This window comes from Onychostruthus taczanowskii, unplaced genomic scaffold (genome assembly GCF_017590055.1).
Source record: "Onychostruthus taczanowskii isolate IOZ18803 unplaced genomic scaffold, ASM1759005v1 scaffold3, whole genome shotgun sequence".
NCBI lineage: Eukaryota > Metazoa > Chordata > Aves > Passeriformes > Passeridae > Onychostruthus > Onychostruthus taczanowskii.
In genome coordinates this window covers 10915577-10936781 of record NW_024500349.1, presented here as the reverse complement: position 1 = coordinate 10936781, position 21205 = coordinate 10915577, and the positions used below count along the sequence as shown (strand labels likewise).

Sequence of the window (21205 nt, the reverse complement as noted above, 5' to 3'; positions counted from 1 at the left end):
GCAAAAACATTATCCCAGGATTATTAATACACTAATGACATAGCCAATAATATTTTGATAATAAAACTGCAGTAATAGGCACAATGTTCTCAATGAACATCCTCTTATTGCACGGGTTGACAAAATTCCTGAATTTTGTTTTTAGCCTCTCTAGGATAATAAAAGATGATTTTTTACATAAGAAATGTTTCTGTTTAAAATCTGTTCCAGGAACCTGGTGGCCTCTGTTTGACTGTGCTGGATCACCTCCCTGTTGTGCCTGTGACCCTTGGGGGCAGGGAAAAGGGCTCTGTATTTTTGGCACTGTGCTGATATCCTTCAGGGAACCGTTGGCTGAAGTGTCAGAATTGTATGAGCGCTGCATAGGTTAAGGAGGATGTTGCAGGAACACGGAGGTGTGTCTGCACTCAAAGGGAAAAGGAGCTGGAGAGTAATGCAGAAGGCAAAAGGTTTGTGCATACTTTCCAACCCCAGGCACTCAGGAGGAGGCCAAGAAGGGAAGGAAATAAGAAAAGCAGCATATCATGAACTGAAGAAAGCAGTGACATTTTACAGCAGCCGAAGATCCCCTCCACAGTGTTTGTACTCCTTTCATGTGGTGTTATCAGAGCTCTTTGGAAGAGTTTATTATCGTGTTCCCTCAGACAGCAAGCAGACAGCCATCCTGTGACCCACATCCTGAGTTTTACAGCCCTCCTTGTCCTGTGCCATCTGGGGTATTTATAGTGTGACCCACCACTGGGAGAGCAGAGGACTTCCTTTATATTTTAAACATTACTCTACAATAATAATGAGAAAATCGGACAAATGACAAGCTTTCCTGCCCAAAAAATGTCATCACCCCCTGCCACTTCAAATGTTGTGAGCTGGCCAGGTCACCACGCTCACGGCTCTGTGGGTTTCAGGGTACTGGTGTTGTTGTGACTATGCTGAAAGGCTGAAGGCTGTACCTGGGCATTACATGGAAGGAATGTCTAAATACGCTGCAAAATAAATCACCTAGGGAAGGGTTAAGAGGAGAAGCTGAAGACCCCTGGTTAGGGCAACATCTGCCCACCCCTTCCTAAGAATTGGCTGTCGATGGCAAAGTGAGCTACAGCTGGCCTGTAAATACACTGCTACAGAGCATAGTGTAGCACCCCAAAGAGATTTTAGAGTTTTTTCCCTTTTTTTTTTTCCCCCCGCCCAGGAATTTGCCTTGATCTTAATTATTGTTACAATAAGTGATCTGCTTTTAAGGGATAAAAGGAAGGAGTTGGCTTCCTTCCTTTCTGCATCATCTCCTGAGGTATCACACTTCTGCAGGCTGGTGCTCGCACCTCACTGCATGAATGGTGCAAAGGGATTCCCCAGGGGGCTGTTTTTCTTTCCCCCAAGAAAAGGACGATTTTGAGAGATAAAATAGCTTTAACTGAACGTGGTAACATACCATTGTTGCCCAGAAAGGTCAAACAAAGGGGCTGTGAGAGGTCAGTGGGAGAGATAAAGAAGATGAGGTGTGTGTAGAGTAAGATAAGAGCCGAGGGTCTTATGTGATTATCAAGGGTCAGGCATGTGTAGGCTAGAGTGGCAAAGGGCGAGTGAGCTTGTGGCTCTCCAATTAGTGCGGGAGAGGGAATGAAGGGAAGCTGTGCATCTGGGAGGGTTTTTGATTGACTTAGCAAGGAAACTTCTGAGTGAGAGCTGAGCAGACTCTGCTCACCCTTAGCCATGACTACACTTTCCCACTGATGTGCTCTGCAGGCCAGGGTGGACCTGAGCACGGACAGATTTGCTTGGCAGGAGCACAGACTGTGTTGGCTAGCCCCAGTCCCTATCTGGTAGCAGTGAGCAGAACGTGCCCCCCAAAACATGCCATGAGAGTGCTGGCCAGGTGGCATCCGAGAGCAAAAGTGAGAGGGCTCCCCTTGCTGGAGGGGCTGGCGTCAGCCTTGATACAGCAGAGAGGGTGGGTGGTAGCATGTGCAGAAAAGTCTCTGCTCTTATGCTTTCATCTTTCCTATGGGGCTGGGTGTGGGTTCCCCAACATATGGCCAGCCCCTTTCTTTGAAATGTTGGGTCTTAATGGAACAGGAGAGTTTGGACCCTGAGGACTTCTTCCTTTTGTAGCTAATAGCAAATGGGCCCATTCTGTTAGGTATGTCTGCAAAAAGTAATGAACAGGCTTGGGTTGATTCAGGGATCAAAACTAAGGTTAAGAGTAGAAACAAAAACTCCCATACATCAGCAATGGAAAAGAACTGCAAGCATTCTCCTACCAGCAGAAAAAATGTAGGAGAATTGGTTTCTAGACTCAAATTGGGTGGAAAGTGCGATTATGCTGGACTAGAGATTTTTATACTTCAAGCATGTGGGGAAGGAGAGGGTATAGTGAGATCATGTTGGCTGGATGATGAAGAGGAGAGCAAAACTGCCACAATGATTTCTATCTTCAGCCGCCCCAGATCTGTTGGGTCTTTTGTTCCACAGGTTTGTTGGTGACACGTGAGAGTTACTGGGATGAATCCACTGCTTCTACACAGCAGTACATGTGAGTGTGACAGTAAGGTCTAACCTGCTTGTGAGCCAGTGACAAAAGACAGAGCTGCATGTTCTAGCCATGAGCAACCTACAGTTTTGCCTGGAAGGGAAAAAAAAATTGTATTAACTTGATAACTTAGCTCTCTTGAAGTCCTATCAGCACAGATACAGAACATGCCATTCTTTACTGCAACACAGCCAAAGTAAACTATCCCAGTGCCATATCAACTTTTGCAAAGGGAGGGGAAAACACTGACATGGAGTGGAAAATGCTCTGGCAGCATAGGTTTGGCCGGAGCACATGGCTGCTTGCCAGGCAGTAAAGGAAGAATCCGCCCCCGCACAGAGGCAGAACACACCCTACAGGTAGCAAACAAACAGAACACAACCTGGAAATGAATGTCTCTGCTGAGACAGTGTGGATGTGGAAAGAAATTTTTTAAAATAATAATAATAATAATAAAAAAAATCTGTACTTCATTCTGTAGAGACCAGGTTTGGAAGTAGCAGACCTCTGGAGAACACTGCAGCCTTTTAACACTTCACCAATACATTTATCTTTCTTGAAGGCAGTGCAAACATCAGAGCACATGCTCCGTTTTACCTCATGATAACAACATCAACAACATCACTGAGTAGTGTACTTGTGCAAAATCTTTATTTGGAAAATGTCTTGTCTTGAATAAAAGCACTCCTCTGGTTTACTTTTAAGCCCAGAAACAGTATTTGCATTGTGCAGGAAAAAAAAATACAAAGAAAATTCTTAAAACACATTCACCTTCTGATATCATATAAATAGTATTATAATTACTTACATCTATTTCCTCTATTTTTATCCCACTAAATTTGCCTGTGGACTAGTGAGAGAAGAAAACCAAGGCAATGACATAGTATTTGTTTTGGAGAAAGGCCACAGTGTCTCAAAGTCAGTGTGGAGAGTTATCTGTATTGTATAAGGACAAAGACACATGGATACTGATTCACTGTCTAGCACACATATCTCCTTGTTTTCCTTCCAGGTCAGGAATGGCTTTCAGAATGGTTCTAATTATTTTCTCTGCTGATCCAGAGCTCTAAAGAAAGCTGAGATTGTGGCTGTTAAGGGTAGAAAGTTCCTCCTTCATTTTATAATATGTATGTTATTGTGGTTTCTCTTGGCTGGGAAATTTCATTTCTATTTCTAATCTCAGCCATGTGTCGGTCAATTCTGATTTAAGTTCCCTTCACCCTCTCCCTGCTGTGCAGCTCTGCATGCCATATTGCAAACATATTTTTCAGCATGGGTGGGAGGTAGCACTGTGGTTTGGGCTTTGCTATTGATTTTGGGATTTCCCTTTTTCTTTGTTTGAATTTTTTTTTCTCTGAAAACAGAATTGATGGTAAACAGGTTTAATTTAGTCCACAGAGGAGGGACAGTGAACATTTCCATGCAAATTTGAATAAGAAATCACAATTTTCCAATTTTTCTAATTAATTCGGTGATATATTCATCATCTCATGAAATCTTCAGCTTGAACCTTTTTTTGGATTATGTGGAAGAATAGAAGTCTAAATTTTCTAGACTCCACTTGTAATTAAAACCCACTCCAGTAAATTAGGACTTCAGCACTGTGGCTTATTGCCAGTGGAGGGAAATTAGGGGATTGTTTGATCCTCAACCAAGAAAATACCAATCTCTTCCAAAAGGACAGCTTCACACAAAACATTCAAAAGTCTAACAAGCTGTCAGTTCTCTCAATTCCTTTTAGCACTGTTTTGTCTATCTTCTTTGAGCTGAAGGTTCCTGCCAAGTAAAGATTCATTTCTCATGTCTATTTGCCTATCAGATTTTGAAGCTGGACAAAAGCACCCACTTAGCAATTGCAAGAACTTTTATAATTTAAAATGCAAGAACATTTGATTTCTGCATTTCTTCCAATCACTCCACTGTTTATTTTTTTTCCTTTGAAAAGAGGCAGTGAAGAACATATCAACATTTTAACCCAAAGAGAAGGTCAAGCACTATACAACTAATCTTCAGCTGGCTGTCCATGTGGCAAAGGCAATAGAATAGTGACTCTAGATATTTATATACTAAACAGAAATAGATTGCAAAATTCCAATATTTATCCTTAAATAAGCTTTGATAGGACTGATTATTTTCTAAGGGTGAGAGGGTAATTCTGTGACTTTACCAATTTAAGCATTGCTGTCCTTCCTGTCTTCCCGGAGTCATTGGGTGTTTCCGTACAAAGACTTGCTGCCCTCATCAGGAGCTGAGTCAAGGAAACTTGGTGGTTTTGATACATGCTGGTGATTTCAATAAAGACAAACCTGTGGTATGAAATACAACAGCCCTTCTTATGCCTGGGGAAGGCTTCTTGAGTTAATATCTGATGAGTGATGCTTGGTCAGGTGCACTGTATCACTGGGCATTTCTGTCACCAGAGGTCTCAAGTCATTCAGAGGCATTTCCCTCCTCTGCCTTCCCATTCTCTCTTTTAGCTGTGGTGGTGGTGGCACTTCAAACACTGAAGGGCTCTGCTCAGACCGCACTTGGTCTAGTTCCAGACGTCTCTAAGCAAGGAGGATGGCGTGGGGCCCACCAATAGCGATTCTTCAGGGAAACCAGCTTCCCGCTGGCGTTCGGGATCCGCAGGAGGGAGCGCACTGCCCTCCCAAGATGGGCCGCCCCCGGGCAGAGCCCGCCCGGCCCCCGCTCCCCATCCCAGTCCCGCTCCCAGTCCCGCTCCCCCTGCCTCTGCCGCACCGGGAGAGGCCGTCCTGCCCCGTCCGCGGGGCTCGGGCCGTTCGGCAGCCCCGGAGTTCACGGGTGGCTTGTCTTCCTCATAGAGGAGACAGGAGCCTGGAATGTCGTGTTCATTTTTATCTCCCTGTCACCAGCCGCTGTTACTAGTACCAGCCCCTCAGGATGTGACTGTCCCTTCTGGATTTCAGCAGGGTAAAGGGAAGGAGATGGCAGGTCCTCTTTAGCCATCCAGGTCCCGAGTGTTCCCATTAAACATTTTTTTCTAAATGTATAGATCAGTCAGATTTGGGGTTTTTTTGGCATCAATTTCTGAGAATGCTCATGAAACCAGTACCTTCCCCCAGCCTCAGCTTCCTCAGCTATAACAGCATAGCAGCAGCACGAGCTGGATACACAGCACGTTGTAAAAACGTAATTTTCTTCCCCCTAGAATAAAGGCAGAGTTCCTCTCTTCTCACTGTGCTTGCACTGCACGAGGCACTGGAAGCAGCCTGCTGCATCCTCCACCTCTGCACCCGCTCAGGCCTGAGCTCCTGCTGTTGCCATTGCCAGTGACAGCTGTTGCCAAGACAGTTTCATGTACCCATTGAGACAGGCACTGGCAATCCCCATTGACTGGTTTTTAACCATGTCTGGCATAAAAGGAGCTCTCTGTTGACTGCAAACTGACAAAAGGCTTCTGGAAAGGTGGTTCAGCTATGGTACAATACAGTCCATTCCAATAGCTGACCCATGGCATCAACACTATAGAAACACTGAGGCAAAATTGTTCAGAAAACTGTACCCTATGGATTTCTCAGTTGTCTGTATCATAGTATCAAATGAAACTACCAATGTTGCTAGAGGAATACACCATTTCTAAAAGAGTACTCACTGGTCAGTCACATCCTACTGCAAAACAAAGCTCATCCACTTTTTAGGTTTCAATTTTTTGGTTTTGGCCAATAAAACTTTCTCTGCAATATTGTTGCCGCTTTTTCTTCTTATTTTTCCTTTTTTTTTCTTTCTTTTTTTTTTTTTTTTTAAGATCTTGGATGTTTATGTGCTTTAGAAAAGTAATTACTTGAAATGACTGATGAAACAGACATATTAGAGAATCAATAAACCTATTCCTATCAGAAAGAAATAAAATGCTCTGAAAACTTCTGTTCCATGTAGACATAAACAGAAGGTAGTAGGAATGCTTATATGGCACAATTTACAGTTCTGCAATCAAGGTTAAATTAAAACTTTCAATTAATTGCTACACATCTCAGCTTGACTGGTTAGTGGGAAGATGAGAGTTGATGAAGTTCTTTCAGAACTCTTTTTTATGGGCAGGATTCAGGTGGGGAGGCACCAGGGGAAAAACATGTTTTGTAGCTATTTACAAGTCCCTGGATGTCCTAGATGGTGATGAAAAGAGGTGAATATAGTAAGAGTGGTAGGAACAGTTTGTCAACAACTATTGCTACACAGCATGTGCAAGAGTTAATAAAATAAATTATACACCACATTTTCTTTTCAAGCAAGCTTTAAATAGTCCATATGTAACAGAATCATGTGTTACAGACAAGAAACTCTTGCTGCCAAAACACAGGATGAGTGTTTTTCCCAATCGTTCTTTCCAAATTACAGACTTAGGAAAAATATTTCAAGAAATTACAAGATTTTAAAAAATAAAATTATGCTAAAACTCAGAAAAGGCCAATAGAGTAGACTGGTGAAGTACATGAACAAGTCATCAGAAAAATGTTAGTACACAGGTACTTACAAAAAACATACAGGAATGGACATAAAGGCTTTTAAGACACAGATACTTAGCAGGCTAATTCAGGATCAAAGGGCAGAATGCATAGGCTTTATTATAAATTCTGTAATTCATGCATTTGTGTGTGCAGATAAAATATATTTAAAGCCATGTATTTAAATGCCATCAAAAAGACACCGAACTTCTCCCTAGCAACATCTGGTGACTTCAGGGAAGAAGAACCCAGTTTTGCTTACTTTTGTGCACTGGCCTAATCCAAACTCATAATCTGTAAAAGGGAACAAAGTGTAAGCAAGCAAGCAGGTATTTTATCTGAGCCACTCAGCAACACTGGGACAAAGATCCAAACCCACTTTTTGGTAATCAGCGTCCCTGGAATGGAATGGCAGCAGCACCAGCCTGGAGAGTTCTCAGTGTGCTTCAGAACGTGGCTCCAAGAAGAACCATCCAAGGGTTGAGTGGGAAAAATTAGAAATTAACCCTGTGGTAAATAGATAGATGGATAGATAGATAGATAGATAGATAGATAGATAGATGGCTTTTTATTCAGAGCAAAATAAGGTAGCACTACTGAGTAAGTGGCAATATGGTGTGTGCATTAAGATATACAAGTGAAATCTGCTTGGGGCACCTTCACTCAGAGGAATAAGTCTTCTTAAAATATAATTATAATTATAATAATAATAATAATACTTCTTTATACTTGCCACTTGTTAGCAATTGTTTACATCGTAGAAAAATAGATAGTATTCTGTAACAAGAAATATAGTTACTTTGTTAAAATGGGCTATTTTAAACCAGCTACTATTCTTTCATATAAAGAATTTAGCTACTATTCTTTCATATAAAGAAACAGCAAAACAAAAACAGGTAATACTGAGTGCAAAACAGCCAGTGGTATACTTTGCATTGGTTTGAAACATAGTTGCCAGCTACTATAATTACATGTTCTGTACACTGTACTACAAAAGTCTTCCATCTTTTAGAAGATTTTGGGTTTTGTTTTTCTTCCTTATAGGTGGCAAGTAAGTATTTAATCCAAGTAAATTCAAACTCTGGAAGTCAGAGAGAATTTCATAATCAGTCTTTGCTACCATTCTTTCACATTCCTTCCCCCACACAGTGCAGCAGCACTTTCTACTTATGGCAAAAAATCCCTTAAGTTAAACAAAGTTTAGAATGTAGATACTTAGAAGTTAAGCTTATAGATTCACATTCTTTTAAAAATAATTTCACAAATTTCCCATGTTTACATTTACACCAATGTAACACCTCACTTGATGCATTTCATTATCCTTGCTAAAGACTGAAATAAAGTTCAGATGAAAACTCTTTGCCAGTGGTAGGTATTGTCTTAAACACTACAAAGCCAGATGGTTCCAATGTAGAAGTCATTTTTCTGTGGTCTCCGTAACAGTTTCAGACATGAATAGCTAATTCCTAGTGGCAGTGGTAAAGGCATTATCAGTACACCATGAACATCACAAACGGAGACAATTTCCAAATGTTAAAGAACAAAAACCAAACAAAAAGCACCCAGAAAAAAATCAGTGAAACATTCTTAGTAGAGCAGAAATTTCTCTATTCTCTTCTTCATTAATCTCACACCTTTTCAACTTTGGTGGGGTCATATGTATCTGAAAAAAAACCAAGAGAACACTATTAATAATGTATTGTGAAATCTATTGAATATTTCCAGCTGTGGAAATGACACATCTTTCCCCTAGTTTTTATTTAAAAAAAGAGAAGCTGATAAAGCTTGCCGCATTAAAAATACATATTGCATTCCTGACCCAGATTCTGTGTTTTTACCAGTATAATTCAGGAACAACTCTGATCAAATACATGAAGATAGAATTTGGGAAGGCCTTGGGTAGGTAGGAACAAGCACACTGAATGCTAAGTGATTACTTCCAGTTTTCAGGTGCTTTGACAGGAAGAAAAAGACATAAGATTTGCTCCCCCTTGTACTGAACACTAAGGACCAGTAAATGCTTTGAGCATCATAGCAGGGTGTGTAAGGAGTGATTATGCCATGCAGTTATCAGGGTCTTTTCATTTGATTGCAAATCCTTCATTTCAGATTAATTCAACAGAAAACAGGAAAGCACAGCTGCATTGCATCACTATGGTTAGTCTGTCTTGCTTCTGCAAGTCTGCAGAACTGCAGCTCATGTTTCAGCCTTCTGCACTAAAGCACTGGAATGGCTTGCTAACACTCTTCTTCACTTCCAGCCTCCCTCCTGCCAGTTCACAGGACATACCACAGGTTGCTTTTCCTTTTCCCAAGTCCCTGAGGACACTCTTCTATCAGATTTCTTAATTGGATTTATCCCACTGCTGGCCATGAAGTGAGCAGACATGAGGCTTTTTCTTCACCCCTGTCACTCTGGAACAGGATGGCAACAAAAAGGCTTTGCCCTGTGAGGTCTGCCTGCCCAGAGCCATCATGCAGACACCTGACTTGCCCTTCATGTGCATGGTCATGGCATGTAGGAGCCAGGGCTACCTAGGGAGGAGTCTGCAGGCGCAGAGGGGCCCTGACAAACCGGCACTGCAGCGTGCTGCCGCGTGCTGCTTCTGCTCTTACACAACCTGAGTATCTGTGCTAACCTTAAACGTCCCTCCCGTAGGCTGTACTCCCACTGCGCTCACATTTAAACAGCTGAGCATGAAAATATTCCACACACAAATATCACACTTTGGAGTAAAACATTAATCCTCAGGACTTTCGTGTTGATGTGAGTGAATGTCTTCATTCAAACATAAAAAGCATAAAAATCCTCCTGGGAAATTTTTGCTCCTACGTGCAAGTGTCCATCTGCTACATCCGCACTCACGTCAAGGGGGAACTGGCTAAGAAAGGACTTCTGGATTTGGCCCCAGTGGGTGGATTTGTGTTGCAGAATCTTTTATCACTTCTCTTGCCCACCCTCCTTGAGCTGCTAGTCCAGCCAAGAAAGGAGTCTGTGCCAGCAACACCTATGATGTCTGCTAAGCCTTTTCTGGTATTTCCAAACAGACACCACATGAATGCAAAAAATCAACAGGAATAAAGTTTTTGAGGGCTAGTGTGCTCTAGGATAATGCTGCATCTTTTTAAGCTTAATGCACTGATGGCGTACGAAGATGCCTCTAAAGCAGTAAGATTTTTTTGATCGTAAATATTTTGCTATCTAAACTGTTAGAACCTAAAATTCTCAAGTTTTCTGTGACAGGTTGACCTAAGAATAAAAATGGATTTGCATTTCAGAAACCTGATTTTCTTAAGGCCAGACACATTCACATTAACAGAATTCCCCACAAAATTTCAGGTGCTCACTGTTTCAGGGAGTGGCAAGACAGGGGCGGGGAGGAAGGGAGAAAACCAAGCCACAAGACATGGAGCCTCTGCATGGCTCAGTATGTTCCCTGAAAGCTTACCCATGCCCTCAGCACCCAAACCAAGGACACAAAAGTGCCAGACTGATAGGCCAGGTCACCCTTTTGAGGGGGACAGACACTGGAGTTCTAGCACTGATACAGAAATGCTTATTCAACATTTGGTTAAGCTCATTTAAAATGCTCTCTACAGAAACAAAGCCAGATTAGCAGACTCATGTCTTCAAACAGCAAAGGAGAAAAGACATCCAATGCATTTGGGAACACTTAGAGATGTTCTCCTAATGGCAGTATTTGCATAGTAAGATGAGCTTCTTGCACTCAGTTTTGGCAGGGCTCTTACTCTGAGATGACTGTTCGTCTGCCAAGCTACATTATACATGTGAAAGCCTGTTTCTGCTAAGGGCTGCAGCCTCTGTGACAGGCCCAGTCTGCAATTTTAAGACTAACATCACCCTACCTTGCTCCAAATAGAGTGGCCATTTAAAACGGAATATTTGCTCTTTGAAAGCAACAAATACAATGGTTTTCCAGCGTTAATTCTCATTTGGGCTTTCAATAGTACCAGTGAGCTATTGTGAAAATTGGAGTGAGATTTAAAGGAGGAAGACACATCGGGCCTTTTTACAAACATGAATCTACAGTCCCTCTGTAAGGTGAAGCTTTTGGGGCCAGCAACAAATCAGGGTCTCTTTGGATGGGAAGAGGCCAGAAGCCACCTGCCCACCCCATGTGTGTCACCGTGGACATGCACAGCAGGAAGGGACATTCATGCCATCCAAACATGGGGAGGGCTGTTACGGCTGTGAGGGAGCTGCTGCAGTGGGAAAACACTGCAGAATATAAGTCTGGCATTGTCAGCAAGAGGGATAAATTTAGACCTAATTTACTGCAGAATAACTCTCCAATAAAACACACACAATCTGTTTTGATACATCCCTGAAGTCATGTCACCACAACAGTTATTTTCTTCACTCCAGCAGAAACCCCAAGGGAGGAAAGCATATGAAATGCATGTGGGGCAGACTAGACCTGATGGGTACAAGAAAGCTGAATCAGTCTGTTTGAAAAATCCAGTCCGGAGAAATACAGTTCAGAGCAGAAAGAGGCAAAGATGTGGGATACAGAAAAAGACATGGAGAAAAAGGCTTCAAGACTGCAGGAGTCAATACTTAGAACTCATAAAAGCATTTCTTTACAGTTGGATATGCATAAATCCAGTTTAAAGTATACCTCATTTAATTTCAGTCCCTCTGTACTGGAAAACTGTGAATAGATTTTTATCAATAACGTTAAATGAAAAACCTGTGCAGATTTCAAGGCAAAGTGTCAGCTGTAACAGAAAGGATGGAAAAAGGAAGGAGGAGATTAATACTAATTTAACAGCTTTCACACTGTATGTTTGCTCACTCCAATTTGTTTAATGGACTAGGCAGGTGGCCTGGGAGATTTATCCCTTTACGCAGGTCTAACAGCAATAACTGATTTCCAGTTGTTAAAAAAATGCTAAATGAAAACTGTTTCAGAGAGAGAACTGCTCATGTTACTTCGGGGATGCATATGGACTACACAAGTTTATATGTTTTAGAGAGATCAGAAACACCAAAAAATAGTTTAAAAAAAAAAAAAAAGGTGTTCACTGAAAAAGTCAACTTTCCATTTGTCCTGGGGTTAATAGTTATTCTCAACATCTGATCTGGAAAATATTCATGAGAGAGAATTTCCAGACCCCAATATGCAGCCATTTCCCAGAGGCTTCATAGAAGAACATCAGATTTTTATTTTTAGTTTCTTCTGAACTATGATATAGTATGTGTCTACTTAAGTATTAGAGAAGGAAAAAAATTGGCATTCAAGAAACAGCTATGAATAAATCACCACATGTTCCCAAACATGGGCATTAGAGTGACTGTCTTTGAACTCCACTGTTTTAGCCTGGCCATTCCCTGAAACAATTAGACAGAGATAAGACCTTAGGGAGCACTCCAGGCCTCTGTGAATGAATTTCTGTATCACAAGTGAGTTTTACAGTAACAATTCCTAAAATGGGACCAGAGAACACTCATCTTTTCCACAAGGAGAGCAAAGTGGGTGGCTCCCAGATGAGGATAGTACCACCTACAGCCTGTTACTATTTGAGCAGCACTACGTGGGCATAAGCAAACTGATCATGCCCATTACATAAGAAATGAGTACCCATCTGGATCTCCCATAACAGGGTCTTACCTAATGAAAAATCTCTGTCGATCTTCTTCTTGTCCATTCCACCTAAACATCCATTTTCACTGAAAGAGATAACACGCTTGGAAACAGCCCCTGAGCTTGCCAGTTTGCTTCCTCTCTCCTCTGATACCCTCGACAGCTTCTCCTCATCCACCTCCTCTCCCGAGTCTGCGCTCTTAATGCTCAGACGTCTCATGCGCGACACAGAGTCAACTTCTTTCATTCGCACCAAGCGATCCATGGCAGTCCGGCTGGGTGGAGACGTCAGCTTGCCTTGGAGTGTCTCTATCACTTTTGAGGTGCTCCTCACTCTCCTTTCTGAATGCTGATAAGCAGCTGACTTGCAAACCAAGTTTTGGTCCTCACCTTGGCTGGGGCTCACAGGTTGTTCAAGAACTTGCTCAGTTACCAGGGGTTTAGCACTGGCCTCCTGGTGAGTGGCCTGGGATTCAAAAGGGTATAAAGATCGCCCCCCTGCTCTGACAAAGAGAGCACTCTCTGTCCAGCCACACTTTCGTCTGCCTTCGTAAGAATCTTCCTTTTTTCCTTCTTTGTTACTTACTGTGCTCCCTATCGGTGATGACTCAAAGTCCTGAGCACTGTTTGAAGGGCTTGCGCCTGGGTGGGGCCCAACATGGTCATCTGGAAGGAGAGACTCCACTGCTATGTCTATACCTAAAATTCTTGCAGCTCTTGCCTGCAATGACTCATTCACAGGGATTTCCACTGCATCTGCATCTGAAGAGTGATTAGAGTTGTTAGCACCAGGTTCTGGAGCCACAGCAATTCCCACTGACCTCAAATCTGGCTCAGAGCACCTTTGGTTCCTCTTTGTTAGTGACAAGCGAACTACTGACTCCTCCAATACCCTATCATTTGTGGGAGTTGCACCTTTGCTCAGTTTAACAAAGTCTAGGTAATTTTGGTCTTCACTCATCTCCTGCAAGACAGGGTTATTGAAAGGATTACTGTGACATGTACTACTTGGGCTACTGGACAAAACTCTTTTGACAGGGCCCTCATGAACTGGCTGTTTGCTTGTTCTGCTCCTGGCTTCCCCCATCCCCATTTCTGTTATCAGACTTTCATCTGCTGGCCTGACTCCTTCACTGCTCCCTCCTGGCTTTGAGGAGCCTTGAAAGCCACCACATCTTGGCTCACCACCATGCTCTGTCCCTATGCTCCAACTTTCAGACTTACTTTTAACCCTTCCTGACCTAATCACAGGCACCTCTGGCACAACCATTTCTGATTTCCTACCATGTTTTGGCTCCTGGTTTGATTTCTCATTTCTGGACTCCCTCCTCTGCATAAAGGCACCTGCCTGCAGAGGAGCTGCAGCACTTTCCAAATCTTCTTCACTGCTTGTGCTCTCCTCCTGCCCTTGCAGCTCCTTGTTAAAACTTTCTAGCTCACTTATTGCATCCCAGGGACGGCGACTTACAGGTTTCAACAAGAACTGCCCAAACGGTTCTGTACTGTTGCAGGGAGCACCTGGTTCTCCCTTAACTACATCTCCCTTGGAAAGAAGGCCATTTTCCCTCTCTTGGACAGGCTCAGGCTGGCTCTGGTGTGCTTTTGGGGAGGGAGACTGAAGGACTGAGGTGGCAGTCCTAGAAAATGCACTGTTGCTAGACTGGCTGAGGTGAGTCTGGCCCTTCATACTGTAACTGTTCTGCCTGCAACCTCTCTCATCAAAAGGTGACACTGGCTGTTTTGCCCCCACTGTGGATGTCGTACATCCTGGGAGTTTTGGAGATAGTGGTTTGCCACTATCAGGCTTCCCAGGCTTTGTACCATGGAAAAATTCTGGGCTCTCGGGTTCTTCAGAGAAACTTGTCTGTGTCTGCTGGTCTTTGTACTGATCACCTGGCCAGGAGCCAGAATATTTGAGTTCTCTGTGTTTTGTAGGCTGAATAAATCTGAGGTCATTCATTTGTTTGAACTCTTCTGGTCTCCACAGCTCTTGTTTTTGTAACTCATTTTTATTGGTCATGCTTCCTGTAAGCGCTTGTAACTCCAAGTCTGTTGAAGACATACTTAAGAGACTTTGTTCTTGCAAAGCCCCATTGTTATCAAACCTATTCTTATCAGGGCTCTGAGTTATGTTGTTGTTCCTATCTGTATCTGGCAGATTGGATTCTGATTTAACCGGGATGGAGACCAAACAAAATATAGTTTCATTCATTTTTTTCTTTGAACTCTTTTTGCTCTGCATCCCAGTTCCAGGTTCAAACTTTTTCACTTTTGTAACGGTCTCACAGGTGTTGTCCATATGTGAATTTCTTACAGAAAGTTTGCCTTTCGTGTACTCTGTGCTGGCTTCGTTACGGGGGCTGTGATTAGTTGCTCTACAATTGCCTCTTTGGTCCGGCAAGGCACAGTTTTCCTGATCTCGGATGGATGGTGCCAACCATCTGTTGCTATGGGTGGAGCTGTCGGAAGTTCTTTCTCCCTTTGCAGAACTGGACAAGTTTGATGCATCCACAAAGGCACTGTTGTACTGTACTTCAAGATTTCTCTCTTGCAAAGCACCAGAACTGGGACTACATGCATTTTCAGTGTGGTTAGAGTTGCCCTGCAGACCTTCCAGTGGTGCAATTTTAATGTGTCGTATCCGAGGATCATCAAAGGGAATATACTGAACGGAACGCAGGTGGTCAGCAGGGCGCCTTGCATGGCTTTGCTTCCCATGAGGAAAATGGTTGTCTTTGCAAGGGTCACCCCCCACTTCAAAAGTATTCATTGCTGGTCGTTGGCAGGGGACAACCCGCTCTGCAGGACCCTGTGGATCACTGCTGGCGCACGAGTTGGTGTTAGGCACTTCACTGGGGGAATGTGGGGTCACATGTTGGTGAGGTGGGGATTTGTAAGAAGGAGGAGGTACATACACTGGGGGCTCCAAACCAGAGTCTGGAATGCCAGCATCTTGCCTTGGCTCATTGACTTTGGCTAAGTAGGAGATAGGTTCCTCTTTCTGGTAGTGGTCCTGGAAACCCACGGTTTCTGCAGGTGCCCTAGTCTGCCGCTGCAGTTCATAGGATGGAGGCTTGAGAGGTCTCCCATACTTGGGCTTCACCAGGGGAAGGAAATTGCCTCCTGTTCCATGGTGCTTGGCCGGTTCCACACTCAGTCTGTTTGGGGGATAGGAGGGGGTTTTAGTGACGCTGAGCGAGCTGTTACTGTTGGTCAGGGAGGGCATTTCCACGCACCTCATGCTCTCAGGTGAAAGGACCCTTGGCAATGACTGAGATTTCCCCCTGCTGTGGGTGCTGAGCACGTTGTCTCCCAGGGTCAGCGAATACAGCTCTTGGAGCAGCTTCTCCCTGTCACCCTCGGACATTTGCCTCCCTACCTTTTTTGGCTGGTTCCAGCTCTCTACTTCCAGACTTTGCCATCTGCAGTCACTGGACACTTCACAGCTTTCCTGCAAGCCACCTCTTCTGGCATACCCTGCACCTGTCCCCACCTTCAGCTGATTCTCCTTGGGGTGGCGGGATGCCCCTGGGGCTGCAGCCAGGCCTTTCATCTCCACACTGGCCTTCTGGGAATAGCCCAGTAGCACACTGAAGTCCTGTCCTCGTCTCCTCCAGTAGGCGAGGTCTTTATCAGTCTTGGGCTGGGAAGACCATGCTAAATGAGGCCTGTCATAAACCCTGGAAAAAAAAGCAGTGTCAGAGGCAGTGTGCACAGGTGCCTGTTCTTTCTACCATGGGTAAGGCCATTAGGAGGTCAAATGATGAGTTATGCCAATGGGGTTTTGTGTAATCTATTTGCAACCAGATGACAATTTTAATGAGAGGATTTAAAACTCAGTCAATTAATATGGGTAAAGGAAGGGAAAGAAGCTCTTCTGACATGTTGTTAGCTATGCAAAGATGTTAGAAAGGGAGACAAATGCACACAGTTACCTGCTGTGCAAACATGCACAACCCTCCTTGATGGACCTTAGAAAATTCCTTGCCCACAGCAGGGTGCTTGGAACTAGATGATCTTGAAGGTCCCTTCCAACCCAGACCAGCCTCTGATTCTAAGATGCCATTCTAAAACCAGAAGTGACTGTCTTAAATTACTTCTGTATCCTGCTAAATCAAAATATATAGATGTCAAGGAGACTACTGTGGTATTCAAGTTTAATAGGATTCTAGGAAGCAGAGGTAGGGAGAACATGTAGGTGTCTATATCATAAGATTTCATAAGATATAGTCTCTAAGAAACATAATTTGCATCCTGGTAAAAGTGCTGAAATTAAACATGTCAGTTCCTGAATTGATTCTTGTTCATCCTTCTGAGTGAAAAAATTTCTTCAGGGTGCTTTGGAATAAGTGACACATGTCACAACAATGGTGATGTATCAACACAATTCTGAATAAGACGGAACCAATATTTAAAATGTAAAATACTTCAAAAGAAGTATAAAATTCTTAAATAAAAGAATCTATCAGTGAAATATGAAAGACATTAGATGTTGCAGATTAGAAATTCAGAGCACAGATTTACATGAACAGAATAGGTTCATTGTCTGTTCTGAACAGAGTGTAAACTGTTTTATACATTTCTGCAGAACAAAATTGGTACCCTTCTATATAAATAATTAATTTTCTACTTGAATTGCATTCTGCTATTCTTGTACCTAAGGTGTCCAACAATATAACTGCCTTTACACTATGTGGCTGCCACCAGCATAAGACTGGAAAGAAAAATGAAAATTGACAGAAATAGGACAAGTATCTAGATAAAACCCAAGAATTTCTTCCTCCTCCCTCCACCCCAAGGTATATAAACAGTGTCATCTGGCTCTTTTTTACTAAAAACATGATCTATTTAAATGATCTATTTAAATAGGACTTTGTGAAGACATAATACAAGTCAAAATTCAGAATGAAAATTAAGCCATGCAGATCCACAGCAATTTTCTTTTATGTATATTACGTTCATCCTATGACTCTAAAAGCTTAAAAACCACACTGGGATAAGGAGCATCTTGTTCATATTAATTCAATTGGATTAAGATTGAACTTCTGAACAAAATGTTCTGCCTCTGAAGCATGAAATACAGTGTGATTGCTGAACGCCAAGAAGGAACAGGCATGTCCATTAATCAATGAAATACAACAGGACACCTCCTATATCAGAAGCTGACTGTAGTAACAGCCAACACTTCCATGTGGAAACAACTGAACAAATGCTGGTTTTTACCTTTTCATCTCATCCCCATATTGCTGCGGCACCATTTGTATCTGTGTTTACAAAATGAGGTGAGAAACAGGGTCCAGTAAGAGTGCGGAGAAAATTAACAGGTTGCCCTTTCTGATTGATTTTATTCATCATTGTAAAAGGGTCTTACAGAAATTGCAGGAAGTACAGTCGCAGATTCCAAGATCAGAAGAGACCATTAGAATTATTTAGCTTGACAACTTGCTCAGCACAGGCCATCAGACTTCTTTGAGATGATTCCTGCTTAAGTGGTAGCATCTCTTAGAAAAGAACCTAAAAATTCTGATTTTTTAATTTCGTGTGATGTTGCAAAACTTAATTCACCATTTAAAAAAGCCCACAAAGTAACCCAAAATCCTTTTCAACAGAGAGAAAGCCCTCCATTTATTAAAAGCTGTTTGAAAGATTAAATTTATTTTTAAAGGTTAATAACTAGGCTCCAGTAATGAACTTCAGAATATGATACAAACCACCGTATAACCTGTACTATGTCATCATTGCAACAAGACCGTAAAAAAGACATTTAAAAGGAGGCATTTAGAACATTTTAAACCTGATCCTTTCTAAGATCTACTCATAGGACAGACAGTATCTGTCTCTGTAAATCCTGGCTAAGGCACTACAAGTGGTTACACAGCCAGCCTCTATCAGGGACCCTGTAAACTACTGAAGATGACACTGCACTGTGCGGTGGGAAGAGGATGCTCCAAGGACCCTCCAGTGCAGCTCCATCCTGAGGTCTCCTCTGCTTTCAGGGATGGAGAGCAGCTCCTGCACACCTGCATGCAGGCACAGCAGGCAGGCAGCGGGGCAGCACAGCACAAACACACTGCTTGTGGCCACAGCTGCAGCAGAGAGTGCCTCCCTCCTGGACATGTGGCACTTCTGGGTCTTGCAGTCAATGAAGTGGTGAAGAGGAAACTTCCAAGAGCCACTCCAAGCTTAAAATGCTTCACTGCAGCCTCACCAAAGGTGAGGTGGTGCATATCATCAAAGAGAAGACTTCACAGCCCCTCTGTACAGCAGCTCATCTCTGACTCTGCCACTACACAATTCTGTGTCTCTCCAGGATGTGCTGGTGCTGATGCACAAAGAAATGTACACCCGGACACAGCAGCTTCCACATGCCTGACAGCTGGGAGGAGGATGGAGCTGAGGATGGAGCAGTGTCATGGGACCAACTGTGGAGATACAAGTTCCAGGGACAGAGTGGTCCCAAGGGATCAGGGAGGCGGGTTTTAACATGATGAACTCTTTTCTAACAGGCCTCCTTCTAACGAGTATCACATTTGCGCTCATAAAGTGCTTTGAATTGATTCTATATAAAGTTAGTTTCATTAAAATGTTTTAAAACCCCAAAAACCATTTCTAAGTTTCTGTGAATTTTAGGCCTTCACAAGAAATGAGGCCATAAGTCTATGCTGCACTGGCTCTATGACCACATTCCACTGAGCTGTCTTGCTCAGAGCCGTGGGTTGAAGCTGCCCTTTTCCCCTGGGGTGACGCTGGACCAGCAGGACCTCACATGATGCAGACAATGGGGCCAAAAGTGAAGCAGCATGGCACAGGCATCGAAGTCCAAACCCTGCAGAATGAGGCCACTGCAGGGCTATGTAGGGAATGTCTGTCCCTGTTGCTGGCTGCCAGCATGCGAGTGGAAGGTGTTGGGGCCTCAGTAGCTCATCCTGCATGAGCTGTAGGCACTGGCACAGACTTTGTGCCCCACAAAGAGCACTGTTAAGAAAGTCAGCAAGGTGGAAAAATTTTCAGAATGCTGTTCTGGACACTGGCAGCTTCTGTTCTATTTTGAGATCCTATCCTCACATACACTCTTCTGAGACCCAGCACTGGAAAACACCAGTATACTTTTTTAATTGTTCCAGCAGGTGATCTCATTAATGATATCTATTTATCACTAAATTTGCTAGCTACTAACAGTTCCTCCCACACAAACAACTAAGCAAAGTGCCTCTTCTCTCTACTTAGAACAGAATCAGAAGGGAGAAGAGAACTCTCCTGTGAAGAGAACTCTCATATATACCCATAGGATCGGCTGTCCCTTTTTTTTTTTTGACTTGTTTCCTCTTCCAAACCTTTATTGTGTGGTCTCCAAATGCTCAGTTAAGCAAGGACAGGTAGGAGAGCCCTCCCACCATCTGCTCCCTCACACCTTGCCTGAAGAACAATAGGATGGAGCCAAACACCACTTCCCCATTCCACTGGGGCATCACTCTCCCCTCATGAGCAGCAGGAGCAGTGGCTATGAAGCCTCCACCCTCCTCAACAAGGTTTGATTAGCAGAACAACCTTAACAAGCAGAGACAACAGCATCATCCCCTGCCATCACAAAACACCACAAGTCCTGCAAACCTGCCGGCAAAGGCAGCCACGAGGCTGGCAACACCACCCACTTCCGTGGTGTATGGGAGATGATTAGTTCTACATCAGTGGTGTAAACAAGAGTATGGTGTAGATAATTCCCTGGAGAAGGAGCCTAAGCCATGCTCAGAGTTGCTGTGGAGCTGTCGCCATCCCTGCAGGACACCAACAGCCTGCTCAGGCCCTCTCCTGCTCTGTGCTAACTGGGAAAGCAGCACCAAGGAATGGTGGCAGGAAGCCTGCGATGCCCAGAGAGTAACTCGCTGGGTGGTCACTTCTCTTTGGTCCCAAATTGTCCTCAGGTCTCTGCAGTGTGCAACACTTTCCCAGCCTGGGAACCAGAAGCTGATTTCCCAGAGCTGTCCAGAAACCAACAGTGATATCAAAACGTCTGCTGGAGCTCAGCACAGCCCGCCTGCTGCAGGCCTGAGCATGCCCAACTGGGCCAGCACAGGTATCTCCCGTCCCCCTTTGGAGCAGCTCACACGACACGGCAGCCTTGTGACTTGGGAGTGGACCTGGAGGGGCTCAGGAGCTGACACGAGGCACTGCAGTGCTGTGGCTTCCCCAGATCCAGCCTGGAGAGCTCCCTCCTCCCTTCCCAGACCAGCCCAGCCACAGCTGTGTCACACTCCACACCAGAGGCACTCCACACTCACAGACATGGCAAGGAAGGGATGATACAAAGGCTTTTCTAGCTGCTAGTCCCTTGTGAGAGCTCCCAGTATGCTCACTGGGAATCACAGTTTGCTGTAACAGTAACAGCAAGAAAATATTTCTATTTTATAGAAGTGTGACAAAGCCATTTCCAGGGTTGTGTTCCCTATGTTATGTGGAAAAGCCACTTTTGAAAACCAGGATTAATATTTAACTATGCTGTAGACTGGCAGGTCTCACCCCTTGCATTTAGAAAGAGATGTTTAAACTGTTAGAGAGCATTATTTGATATTTAGCCAAGGCCAGCAATTACAGATGTCTCTTCCATA

General features: G+C 43.6%; 1 protein-coding gene across 6 annotated transcripts in view; it reads right to left on the bottom strand.

Annotated features, from left to right (window-relative positions):
* Nucleotides 1–6764: 6764 nt before the first annotated feature.
* Nucleotides 6765–21205, bottom strand: part of JCAD (junctional cadherin 5 associated) — a 28900-nt gene continuing 14459 nt past the window's right edge. For 5 of the 6 annotated variants that reach the window (XM_041408783.1, XM_041408782.1, XM_041408785.1 and 2 more), the window contains one exon: nucleotides 12517–16279. In XM_041408783.1, the coding sequence (XP_041264717.1) occupies nucleotides 12532–16279 (3748 nt within the window). In that variant the 3' untranslated portion in view covers nucleotides 12517–12531. Of the gene's footprint in view, nucleotides 8657–12516; nucleotides 16280–21205 lie in introns of those variants that run through there. The other variant, XM_041408788.1, reaches the window with a different exon arrangement.